Source organism: Abrus precatorius, unplaced genomic scaffold (genome assembly GCF_003935025.1).
Source record: "Abrus precatorius isolate BTA unplaced genomic scaffold, Abrus_2018 Scaffold11, whole genome shotgun sequence".
Lineage (NCBI taxonomy): Eukaryota > Viridiplantae > Streptophyta > Magnoliopsida > Fabales > Fabaceae > Abrus > Abrus precatorius.
This window is the reverse complement of record NW_020874303.1, coordinates 24,079,168-24,092,607: the sequence shown is the minus strand read 5'-3', so window position 1 is coordinate 24,092,607 and position 13,440 is coordinate 24,079,168. Positions and strand designations below refer to the sequence as shown.

Sequence of the window (13,440 nt, the reverse complement as noted above, 5' to 3'; positions counted from 1 at the left end):
ATTTTTGTAAAACTATTTTTTATCAATTTTCTGAGAAATTTGGAAAAGAAATAATAACTATAAAAAATTTACCTAATTAAGGACGTGTTTAATTCTTTTACTATAGCCCGTACAAAGCATAAACATAGAGGTAACACATATTATAGCCACCCAATAATTCTATATATGTTGAGTATAATTTATCAGATAACACGTAAATAGATTAGTTATAAATTTATCCTATTCCTGGCCTATGACTGAACACACGACCCACTAAGTGTCTTACTTGAATACGAAGATGTTTTAGTCATTTCAAAGTTTTGTCTTGCTGGTAAGATATTTAGTTTTTTTGTTTTTTTTGGTTCACACGTTTCGATTCTTGTCTCTCTTTTTCTATTAGGAAAAGGAAAATACCTAGCAAGTTCTATACTAATATAATGAACTTCAAATCCCTAAGCGTAAATTTAACCAATATATATATATATATATATATATATGATATACTAACCTCGAAATTTTCATGTCAGTATGTCTTAACTAATTATTAATATTGGAGACATTGGCAATGATAGGGGTAAAGATCATGTAGGGGCAAAAGTATTTTGTCCTATATGCTTCTTTGAACTCCAAAACTATGAATGCTTGTATGTCCAAGAAAATGTTTACAATAATCTCATTAATCTCTATGATCAAATTCTGATCATTTTATGATGGCTACGGTTATGAAAAAGAAAATTTGGCTCCCTAGTAAGCGAAGCGTAGGAAAGAAAATTAACACAGAAGGTAGCTACAACGATTGATTAGATAGTGTGGCCAACAAAGGGAAAACTTGTCACCGTTCATGTAAAGTTGTTGCTTGACTTCATTTGTAGTAGCCACCATCATTAATAGAATCGCGGGTGTTTCTTTTGCTTCTCTATATGTTATAATATAGATAATCAAATATAAATGTTGAAAAGACCTTGGTTGTTAGATGCAATTTTTAGGTGATGTAAGTAGTTGCATATTTCTTCCACCGCGAACATGATACAAGAACCCAGCTGATAGTGTTTCAAGTGAGTATGGCAACAAATTAATATTGCTAATAAAAATGATAACTTGAACATTAAGATAAAATCTTGCACTCAACCCATGATTTCTTTTCCCTGTGGATCCAATCAACAAGTCGCACACCTATCTTTTCTAGAGCTGCGCGCAGGAAAGAGGACCAACGTTGCATAACCTAAAATTCTACGAATCAAAACAATTATATACACACATTAACAAGTACACTAAGGACTAGTTAAGGAGCTACACTGTATTAAATACTTCTAACGATATTGAAAAATAAACACTGAATATTTTTTTATTTTTTTATTTTTTAATCAATATCTTTAAATTATATTTGAGAGCGAAATTTTAAAAGAAAAGAGGAGGATAAATTGTTATTTTCAATTAATACCTCTAACTAATTTTTAAAAATAAAAATAATATAAATTTAACATTTTATTTATTTATTATCAATATTTTATATAATTTTCTTAATTTTAAAAAAATATCATCATCCCTTCTTCTTCTTTTTTTTCTCTAAAATCTCACTTAAAAAAAACCTTAAGTTAATGGTTAGTAAATCTGATATGTGTGTATGCATGCATGTGATTTGAACTCTGAACTTCATTTTCAAACGTACATTAAAAAGTATTGGGGAGAGGATATAGGGTAAAAACGATAGCCAAAATGACTAAAATGCAAGATTATGCATGCATGGTAAATATATAAAACAAACTTGTCTCATATTTGATATTCCCCAACATTGTCTCATTTGTAAATCGTCTTCCCTATTGTCCAAGGAATTACTTTCTCCAGCATCTTAGAGAGAATTTGAGCCATTTGTCATGAGATCATGGTGATTATATATTTATTCAATCCCTTGTAGAGTGTAGGTCCCAATGAGGAATCATTTTCAAGGATTAGGTTTTGGCTACAAGACACCTAAATTTGCCTATAGATTAGTGTGAACGCATTTTTACGCGCGTTGGAGGACTCATAGGGAGAGAGAAACTTAATGAAGACAAATATTCGAAGGATTAAACAAAGTGATTGGATTGGAAAGGCTACGCAGGAGAGAAGAAATTGGTTCTCGTGCGGATTTGCAAGAAAAAAAGAGAATTCTCTTAGCTCTACGTACCGACTTTTACAAAAACTTTATTGTTTGTCATTTTCTGTGCATGGGAGTTGACATGTTCTATATTTTAGAAACACTTGCAGAGAAGCAAAGAATCTTTCTCAGAATTACAGGTTTTATTATATGATAACATCTTTTGCCCGTTGGCAAAGGTCTACCACCTTCCCATTTAATTATTAATTTTGTATATATAATTCACTCAATTTGCTTGGTCTATTGCAGTCACTTTGTGCGCATATATTTTATATCTGTAATAGTAGTGAAGTCATTTTCTTCCCTTATCTGTTATAATAATTATTTTCCTTCATATTTTACATATTTGTTTCTTACAGCTGCGATAATTTTTTTTTTTATCATGAATCCATTGTTGTTAGACGTAGTAAAATTAGCTACTTAACCTGATTCGGACTTCAAGTTTCATTAATTGAGCAAAAGAAATTATATTTTATATAGGTTACAAATTAAAACTCAAACTCGAGCCAAACTTGCATACCAAAACGAGTCAAGACCAATTCGAACTCAATCAAAGAAAAGTTTAGATGAATTGAATAAAAAATTTAAAATTAATTTGAGTAAAAAATGTAAAGTTTGAGGTCTATATTTTAACAAACTTAATTAGACTAATATTATATAATTGACTTAGTTTGTCACTTCTAATTGTAGTTGTGGTTATTCTTAAAACCAAATTCTATAATGATTATATCACTTAATGTTGAATTAACAATAAAATTATATTTAAATTACTAATTTCTTTCACATTATGCTAGACGGACCAAAAAATTTCATGCTCAATATCAAAGATGGGTCAAACTCTCAGGTCGAGTGAATCCAAATTTTATCAATAAAATGGATCAATTTGACCCGGATTTTTATACCTATCCTGAGAAATACCTCCTACACCTAGGCTCTAATTAACCATTTTGCCAATACCCGACATCTCAAGGGCAATTAGGAAAGGTCAAGGAGACTTATGTCACCCACCTAACTGTGACTCACTCGCACCTCAATAATATAAATGGCACTGCCTCAGTCAAACCAAGCATTAATGTTTTCACTCTCTTGTTATTTTGCTAGAATTTCTATGGATTTGAAAGTTGGAATTTTTTTTGCAGGAATTCTTTTGTAGTTATTCACACTTGCCTCCTCTATTTGCATCACGATAGAAGAGCAGCACACTATAAGGGAGGTGGTCCAACACACTATAATTGTTTTGAGAAAATAACGCTTGAATATCATTTTCTGATACTAATTAATTTGTGCATAAAATTGAAATAGCGTAAACAAAACAATATAAAAAACATGGGGAATAGAACATAAAACCTACTTCCTTAGTTTCTACCTACTAGATAGTATCTGCAACAATGTGTATATAATTAGGCATAGTGCCTACGTGAGAATATGTAATATTTAAACAGTTGCTCCCTGCTAGCAGTGTTACTAGATGTCTAGGATTTGTTTAGGAAAATGAGTGATGCGCATATTAGGAAGGGTCATATTAATTTTCTCAACACAAAATCTAAGAAAATATATACAATAATCAGGTACTAAAAATATATAAATGTAAAATCATAGTTATGTAAACGGTATCATTCTTTTATTCTCTCCAAGTATAATTATAACCTTTTCCACTAGGCTCTAAAAGATTTGCTTTTTCTTTTAGTACCAGATTGGTTCTCATAGTCCTTAGATTTCCATAATACTAAGGTTCCTTTTCTTCATGCAAGCTACTTTTAATAGCTAACAAATGTAAATGGCATGGGATTTAATCTTGAATCTTAACCAACCAACCAAGTTTGGCGTAATTGATAGATAATTGAATCCCTTAAATATGTTGACATAGGTTTAAATTTTAGCCATGCATATGAAAAATTATTAAAAGAGGTATCCACTTTGCAGATCTCTTAGTCTCAAAAAGGTTAATTTCCTCTATCAGGTGAGAGAAACTCTTGGTACATATAAAAAAAAGTTTCAATCCTAACTATACCATATGAAATTTATGAATTTGACCAATCAATGGAACCCAAATTTCCTCGTCTTAATAGTTAGAATGCAACTAAAAATCTATTTTAGGAGTTAAGAGCATATTCTAACAATAAAGAAGTATATTGGAATAAATATATAAATGCAACCCAACCACTAGACTAAATAATATACGATCAAATATTCCTCTAAAACGTGGTGAGACTTATTTTGTCTTTAAAAAAAATAATGGAATAGACCTATGGAGACTAGAGCCCTCTATAGCATAATTTTGTAAATGAGCTTTCTAATTTTCAGCATTATTTCCCATGTTCTCGATCAAGTATCTGATTACAAAGTCTAAGAATTTTGGCTGTTACTCATCCTAGTAATCTGTGAGATTGGATTTCTCATAAAATAATAATGCATGGAAAGATTCTAGGTCGTTTCAAGGTTTAAGTGCTTTCTCTCTCACATACTCGCGTGGGTGTGTCTGCATATACAATGCCTACCTTTGCGGCGATTCTTTCGCCAAAGCAAATACAAACCTTCATAAGAAAATTATGACACAGACACAGACACAGACAGAGAGAGAGAGAAAGAGAATAATGCCATGATGTGTAGTTGTACTAGAGAGATCATAATTGATCACATGCCCATGTTTCGCGGAGGGTCTTAGTTAAACTTTGCAAGAATTTTGGCTACTAGTATCGTTCATTTGGCTTCAAAATACTAGCTGTAGACTTCGTGCTATTACTCAAATTGATGCTGGCTATCTTATATGTAGCTTTGTAACTTTCTTTATTAGAAGTCAGAATCTCAAGAAATTCCTTCCCTGGAAAAAAGAAATAATTGAGCTATAGATAATGTATTTTGATTATGAAAATCAGGAAAGAAATTTGACTTAACAGTCCATCTTGGTACAGTTTAAGTTGGTTGCAAAACTTATATCTGCATGTAATTTAACTTTCTTCGATGTAAGATTTTCACACTTATATTTTTTTAGTAATCTAGAACTACGTGGTCTCAGTTAACTTTCATTGTGACACTAGGTATTTTCTTTTTTTCGTAAACTATATAAAGTTTGACACATCATAATATTTGATTAAAAGGACACTTATCTGGATCCAGTTGTAAGAGATGTGTTCGGGGAACAAAATAGTACGCACGTGCCATTATTTTGCTTGAAATTTATATTAAAAATATGACATTCATATAATGAGTACTCATTTAGAATATAATAAAATTAATTTTAAATCATTACATACTAAAATATATATTTAAATTGATCCAAACAATATATTTACAAAAGTACGTGTAATTTTCATCAGTGCACATGTGAATTATTTGATTTTAAAACAGAGGCTAAATTTTGTTGAACGGAATTAACCTCAGTATAATGGATAAAACGCAAATATGCTAGTTATATTTAAAAGAAAATACGCAATTAACTTTTGTGAACAGTTTGAAAAGTCTTTCGAACACGTTAATAGCGTATTTAAAAGCACCCATAATTCACACAAGAAAATCAAGATTAGAGTAACATTTCAGATCTAATTACTTTCCCTCCAACTTCGATACTTAGCTATGGCATAAGATACACAAGTAAACACATGGCAAAGAAACAAAGATAAAACAAAAATGATATGATATTGTATCTTATTCTCAACAATAAAGAAACAAAATTTAATAAGCCCACTCATCATCTTTTTTAAAATTCCGTAACTAATCTACTGGATTAAGCTGAGGTCAGTGACTTAAAAGAGACTACAAATAGCACCGCATTGTTATGTACAAACCAAATGCCTAACTGACATAGCCAAAAGAATAAAATATTATTGTATTGGCTTTCTGACAACTCGTTCCACAATTCTCTTTGTTGTAATGTAACCTACTCTTTTTCAAGGTAAAATACAGAAAACAAGAGAATCTTCAAGTTTTAATGACAGGACCCTTATACAACCCTCTACGGATCACAAAGTCATCGGGGGGCTGAAATTCTTCCAACCATGTCACATCAGAAACTGTAATTCCATTCAATTGAGCATTACCTGAAATTAAAATGATTGTTGAAAATAACATGGTATGGTTAACAAAACACAACATTCACATGTGAAACCATCAATCACTCAAGCAGGCACGCATGCATGCGTGCATGCATATAAATCAGATTACCTGGAAGATCTTTCCTCTGGGATTTCCGGAAGTAAGTGCAGTGTCTACCGTGTTCTGAGGAATAAGGTGGAGATAATACATCAAAGATAGCACATGGAGTTATTGCCCTAAAACAATGAATGTTTCCTCCAAGGGTAGGATAAAGAACTGTTGTTGGACTCGGTGCTCTCATCTCTGTATCTTTGACAAGCTTTGCTGCTCTAGCTGTCAATAACAAATTGGTTGTGGGGCCCATAAATTAAAATTTATTAATCATTCATTATTATCAATTCCCAGATGAGGAAAAGAGAGATAAGAGGTTGAAAAGGGACACGATTCTGTAAAAAAGATAGCATTTTTAAGAGGAAACCTACCATGAAAAAAAATGATAAAAAAGACTGCAAGTAGGTGAAATAAGATAATAAAAATCTTTATTTTTTCATCAGGAAATAAATTTTAAACAAGTAAATATTAAGTGTTGTTGGCTAAGACATTACAGACATTAAATAGTAAATTGGTTTTTATGCACACTATAATTATGCCTAGTGATGAATTAAATATCATGCTGCATTGAATGATACGCACAATATGTCCCAGCATCTGTGGTGATTGAATCTCTAATGTATCATTATATATGGCAGAGTAACTATGAGCATCAAGCAAAATGACTACGTATCTCTCCATTGTGAATGATCAATGACAAAGGTTGATTTCTCTTCTTTAACTCCGCATATATTTACTTTACTGGGTATTGGCTTTTTTTAGTTTCATTCTCATGACAAATCAAAAGTGGGTATAATTGCACTTTTGATCCATGTAAATGCTTATTAAATGCTACCTTCAAAACTTCAATTAGCTGAGCTATCAAGCAAAAATGATTCAAGCAGAAGAGGTCTAGTGCCAGATCCAATTATGAATGTACACATTAGGAGAAATAAGAATGGAGTCAAGAAATCAAGTGGACTAGTCCCTGTTAGTTAGGCATTGGTAATTGAGAGTAGACCTAGCTGTTTGAGTTAAGTTAGTTAAATGCCTAGGTTTCTACAAATAGAGTCAAGGAATGTCAAGGGAGTAAGTGAGTTGATTGCTGAGATGGGGGGAGTAACCAGGCTCTCAATCCGTAAAGTCTTCTACTGCAAGTTTCCTTACTCGTGCACTTTTGGTTTCCCTAATCCAGAGGGTTTGTTCAATGGAAGTTTTGTTCTTTCCTTTGTTAATTCCTATTCTCTCCCTCGTCAAACAAGGAAAAAAAATCCTATTTCCTGACACATCTATCAACTAGTATTATTAGAGCTTTGATCTTAGAGCCACAAGTACTAAATTTCAATGATGATTACAGCATTTGAAAGACAGAAGGCTTAAAGGTGGTTGATAAACATTGAGGAAAACTTTGATGCCACTGGGACACCCAAGGCAGAGAAGCTACCAATCGTTGTGTTTGTGAGGGCTCTGAGAAGTGGTGTTCTCAATTGGCAGCTTGAATGGAAATGGGCAATCAAAACACAACTTGGTGGACGTTTGAGAAGACAGTGCTCAAGCTGTTCAAACCTGAGTATAATCTGAATCTATCAGCTTGCATCCAAGATGAGGAATGGGAATCTTGGGTGTGAAAAACAAAGGGAAGATGAAGTTTTTTGGAGAAAAAAAAAAAGCAGAACCATGGTAGTAAGAATAGACTGATAATGTGGAAGTAGAAAAAAGTGAGAAGAATAAGCATTATGATAAGAAAGGCAGAGGAAAAAGCTGATCAGTAAATGGTGAAGAAGGAACAAACACAAAACAGAGCAGTGAATAAGGGTAGTGACAACCATCTTTTGGCTTGCAAGATGGAGAAACAAATGCAATTTCATCTTGGAAATAAAGAGAGGGTAATGACAGGCAATAATCAGACGATAAATTTTTTTATTTTGAAACATTGTCATAATCAAGTAAAGAAAAGATTGCTTGCAAATAGGAGGGAGGAGGTAAAATTGGAATTACAGAAATTTGATTAATTTTTTTACCTAATGCACTAGGTTCTGACTACTGAAGGGAGTTTTCTCCCAATACTAATGGGTCAGGCCCAACAGAGTTTGGCAAAGACATGCATCTTAGAGATGGAGGCAGAGAGAATAAGGCAAAGGCTGAGCTCTTTTTCTTATTTAATGGGTAACGCTCACAAAGCCAAATTCAATTGTACAAGTAAGTTAAGGAAGATTTTCTCAAAGATACATAAGGCATCTCTGGAGAATTCTCAACTGAACCCAACTTCATCCACACACCACAGTTTGGCATGCATAAAAAAGGGGGCGAGGGGACTTATGCAACCCAGCCAACCTCAACCACCACTAGAAAATCCAAATTTGAGCTCACACATGTTGTGAAGATTCATGTTGATATGCAGTTGCTTGTTGCACAGTTAAGAATCAAGTCAATCTTGCTGAAGAAATCCCAGAAAACTTATTCTGACCTCATGTTATCAAGCTCAAGCACATTTTCCATTCATGTTGAGTCATGCACTCCTGCTCATGTTTCAAGAAATGGGACCTTGGTGGGATCCCTTGAAGCTATTACAAGACTTCCCAGGCCCTTCACCTTGTGGACAAGGTGAATCTTTTGGGCACAGTGTTGTTAGCACCCAATTCCAATTATAAATGGTTACATTAGGAGAAATAAGGATGGGCCCAACAAATCACATGGGCCAGCCTGCTAGCTAGGCCTTGCTAGTTTAGAGTAGACTTTGTTGGTAAATCCATGTTAGTAAACTGGTTACATTGCTATAAATAGACTCAGGAATGCAAAGGGAGCGAGTTAGTTGCCTAGTAGGTTATTCAGTTGTGGGGCAAGACCAGGCTCTCAAATCCTTGGAATCTTTTAGTGTAAGTTTCCTTACTCGTCTTCACTTCAGGTTTCCCTAATCTAGAGAAGTAGAAGTCTGTTCAATAAAATTCTTTTTGCTTGTTTCTGTTAATTCCTATTCTCTAAACCAGTATCTATCAGGATATATTTAGACAGCCACCAAGCACCAAATAAAAAGTATTGTCTTTTGGTCTCTTTGATAGCAGGAGGAAGAGAATAGGATACTCTAAATAATATAAAAACAGTTTGGTATAAGATGTGATATGATACAAAGCTCTAACACCTATTATACTAATAATTAGATCAAGAGCTTGGCTCAGCATAATAAAACTAACAACCTTGCAAGATTAAGATTCCAAACATAATAAGATATAACTTATATTTAACAATTCCACTTATGGATATTATAATCAGAATTTTCCTAGATTTTTGGTAAACTCCATACCTTCTATGTCTATCTAGTAATTTCTAGGTAATATGATACATCAACAGCTAGACTCCTTATTCCTTTCACACTTCTGTCCTTTGTCAATTGGTGACATAGCTGAATTTAATCTAAAAAGCCATGGTAAGAAGTAGAGTAAGAATTTAATGAATTCTGGTGTACATTCAAATATTTGCAACACATGCTTAGAAGCAAAAATAAGCAAGTACTATATGGAGAGCTTGGAAAGCAACCATAAAGTCTAGAGAATGAAACTGTTGTACATTGAAATTTCTCCAATAGCAAAGAATCAAGAAATTATACATCTTTGGTAGATCCAGTTTCACTTCTTCAATGTCATTCAAGTAGTTTTCAGTTTATCAATAAATCATTCAAAGAAAAAGTTAGTATCTGTGTTTCAAGAAATTATAAAGTTTTATATCCACAAGCCTTCAGAGTTTAGGAAGATAATGATTTTATTGGGGTTTAGGGTAATTATGATAGAATTAAAATTTAAAATCATGTTGTGAGGCTATAAGAATTAGAAAAATTCTATAACATAGTTTATTAATTTATTTTGTGATCAAGCTATATATGCCTATAAAAGACCTTGTTAAAAGAAAAATGCAGTACATATTACATTTTGACACAAGTATTATACAAAGGATTCCATGCTGAATCCCTAATTTTGTCCTGGTAACCTCTAGGTTGTCTGCCACAATAATACCTATCCCCTCTCAGATTCCTTTAGTGAATCCAAACTTCATCAGAGTGCATTCGAGTGCAATACTGGATTCCTTGTAGGCCGTAGCTTACCTGCTGAGGTATTGATATTTATATATATATAGCCTTGGTCATCCCTGGACCAATGAGATAATGAAAAATGAAAGAGCTTATCAACTCATGGGAAGTTCAATTCTCTTAATGTTGGTGTTAAACTAGCATATGAAGAAAAACCTAAAGACCATGCTTCTTGATCGCTAAATTTTAAATAAGACAAACTGCCATCCTCTTGCAAAATTTAGGCATAAAGAACTAAAGTTCGTGTTACATTAGCATAAGTAAGGCTGTACCATGGAAGTTCCATTACTTCATCTTTAGCAAAGTAGCCTTAAATTTTTATGAGTAGGAAGGCCTTTTTCACTAGAGAGGAATCGAGCAAGAATCAAACAAGTAACAGCGAATTATCCTTTTTGACACCCTTTATCCATAGTTTTTCATTCACCAACATTTAATCTGTCAGTTTACAGTTTCTAGCAAATTTAGCACTCCCAAATCTGCCTCTAATAGTTATGAGTTTTAACTGAGAGCATGTATTTAACTATATATCAACATCAACAAGTCAGATATCAACAGCTGACTTTTAATCACAGGTCTTTGCTTTTTCCCTTTTAGCTGGATGTGGGCACAAACTATTTTTGAGAATGATGACACAATATCATCTTGTCCTACATCAATAAGGATGATGGTCCCAGTTTTTTTTTTTTTTTTGGACAGAATAAAGACAAAGAAGGGGAAGCCAAAGCACATTCAATACTTGATGCATTACCACGTAGATACAGAGGACTAAAAATTGGATTAAGCAACAAAATAGTATGTAAAAGCTGTAAAGAACAAACCTTCAGATGGATCAGTTGGGCCAGGGAAATCGATCCAGTCATAGGATTTTACATACACTGAACCATATAAGAGCTTGCTTAAGACTGTCATTCCAGGATGATTATGGAGAGGAATAACAGATGAGGGGGGCATACAAAAAATTCCTATCTGATAAAGATAAAAATTATTAATCATACTTCGTTAGCTATGCCCAATATAAGAATCTTAGAATCATATTTTATAAAAATTGCTGACTGAAACGACACAGAGTTCTGAGAATTAATACTTACAGAGAAGCTGTCACATTCATACAAATGCAGGTATTTGATTGGTGGTGGTGGTTGATGGTTCCCATTACATTCAGGCATTTGACTAGACCAAGTACGAACCATTTGTGCCTCCTGTTCAAGACCTACATCTGATGGCTTGATTTTTTCTGAAACAACATTAAATTAAAGGTTATAGCAAAATTCTCAGTTAGACAACAAAACTTTTATGTGGCAAGATCAAAATCATTTGATGTAGAAAACCCCAAGGGAAACAAAAGTATGATAAAGAAGTTAACGTGTGATGTGATTGTGTATTTTAAGACTCATAAATCAGCATACCTAACTTCTCACAAACTTTTGCAACAGCTTCTTCTGACACAGGTCCATTTGGTGAAAAGGATGCTTTGCATAGCCTATAAAGTCTCTGTATATAATATGGCATCTTGTAGAGGTGTGATCAACTAATCTACTCAGAACAAATCCCCAAATTCAGCACACTGATAAACCCTCGCAAGCAGCTTATCGATTGCAATAGGGACTGGATATACAATTGGATAATAACTGTATTTTAGTCTCAGAATGAAACCAATGGTTATGAATCTGAATAGCTGCAGATGATCCCTCACAGATAATCTAATTTAAGGGCCTATTGAACAAGAAAAGAGTGATAGCAGAGCCAAAAGTAAATGAGTTTTACTTCATAGATATCACAAGAAGTCTAATAGCAAATCACTACTCGATCTAAATATAGCATTAGGGAAGCAAGAAATTTTATTCCAAAACACTGAGATTCAATCGCATTCTGCTCCATAGTTTCTCCACACATACAAATAAAAAAATGTCCATTTTTCTGTACAAAACAACGAGCCCCACAAACTATGCACAGATAAAAATTAAATCCCTTCATCATTTTTTCACTTCCGTTCTTGTACAAATGCTACAGAATCCAATGTGATTTTTCAAGAACAAAGCGCTCATTTTCCCCCAGAAACAAAAGAAGCATAGCATACACTGTTAAACCAGGAAAATTTTGCAGAACAACAGTGAACAAAAAACTGGGAAAATAGAGACTGACCCAATAGAAGACGTGAGCTGAAAAGGCGAGAAAACACATAAAATATTAATTTTGGATGAGAACCATAAATGGGGCATGAGATTCCAATAGAAAAAATAAGCAAAAAGGCGAAGCAGAAAATGGAAGAAAGTTAAGGAGAGAGAACCGTACCTGTGTAACCCATTACTGGGAGGAGAAGAAGGTTCTTGTGCAAAAGTAGACGAAGATAGAAGAGGTTGGAGTAAGGAAGGGATTGCCACCAAGTAAAAAAAAAAAAAAACGTGGATGAGGAAGGGGAAAAGATGAAGAAGGTGAAAAGAGACGATGGAGAGGCCCAAGGAAGATCTTCAACACGTCATCACACTGTTTATTATTTATTTTTCCTTTTTAATTTTTGAGGTTAAAGGCACATTACTTTTCTATGATTTTTTTGAACTCCAGCTGGGTCTTGGTCATGGCATCTTCACTTTTTGTTTTTGTTTCTTCTATAATTTCATTTTTGTCTTGGTTATTCTTCTAGGTGCTTCTTTCATTTGCTAGCAAAGTCAATTTCATAGACTGTGACACACATTTTTAACACAAAGTTGATTATTGAAATTATTTAAATTTATATTAATTGTATTTAATAGTTTAACATTATTTTTATTAAAATCCTATAAAATTTTAAAAAACACTGTTGTGTTTATTTAAACTAAAACTAAATCATAAATTGAAAAAATTTTATATAATGTTTGGTACCATTTTGCATATTTGATTGAATTCATTTAAATTTTTTATCAATTTGTAAGGAAAGTTTTTTAAAAAAATTAATTACTTCAAAATAATATTATTTCCCAAACAAATAATGAAAGGCAATTTTGATATTTTAGTTTTTACACTTCTCAATGTCAACAAATTTTATCACTTTTGTTGTCTCTCTTAGTAACTAAGTCTAATTACTATGAGTCATTCTAGTATTTAAAATTAGAGTTCCTTCATATTCGTCCCCAGTTTTATTTTT

At 32.9% G+C, this 13,440-nt stretch overlaps 1 protein-coding gene across 5 annotated transcripts; it reads right to left on the bottom strand.

Moving 5' to 3' along the window:
• Positions 1-5,162: 5,162 nt before the first annotated feature.
• Positions 5,163-12,863, bottom strand: LOC113854848 (plant cysteine oxidase 4-like). Of its 5 annotated transcripts, XM_027486113.1 has the most exons (7): positions 12,612-12,863; positions 12,462-12,478; positions 11,726-11,924; positions 11,408-11,553; positions 11,138-11,285; positions 6,278-6,481; positions 5,738-6,153 (listed from the first exon to the last, which is right to left on the bottom strand). In XM_027486113.1, exons 3-7 carry the CDS (start codon positions 11,826-11,828, stop codon positions 6,035-6,037), a joined length of 720 nt encoding a protein of 239 aa, XP_027341914.1. In that variant the 5' UTR covers positions 11,829-11,924; positions 12,462-12,478; positions 12,612-12,863; the 3' UTR covers positions 5,738-6,034. The 5 variants fall into 5 exon arrangements, with proteins under 5 accessions (XP_027341915.1, XP_027341914.1, XP_027341913.1 ...); XM_027486114.1 differs by having other exon boundaries at positions 5,163-6,153; positions 11,726-12,478; XM_027486112.1 differs by lacking the exon at positions 12,462-12,478.
• Positions 12,864-13,440: the final 577 nt, after the last annotated feature.

Excerpts from the sequence above, each read along its gene's own strand:
- LOC113854848 (XM_027486114.1), bottom strand. The coding sequence starts at position 11,828 with ATGCCATATTATATACAGAGACTTTATAGGCTATGCAAAGCATCCTTT. Across the intron at positions 11,286-11,407 it reads ATGAATGTGACAGCTTCTCT|ATAGGAATTTTTTGTATGCC; the intron begins GTAAGTATTAAT and ends TATCTTTATCAG. Across the intron at positions 6,154-6,277 it reads CCAGAGGAAAGATCTTCCAG|GTAATGCTCAATTGAATGGA; the intron begins GTAATCTGATTT and ends TTTTAATTTCAG.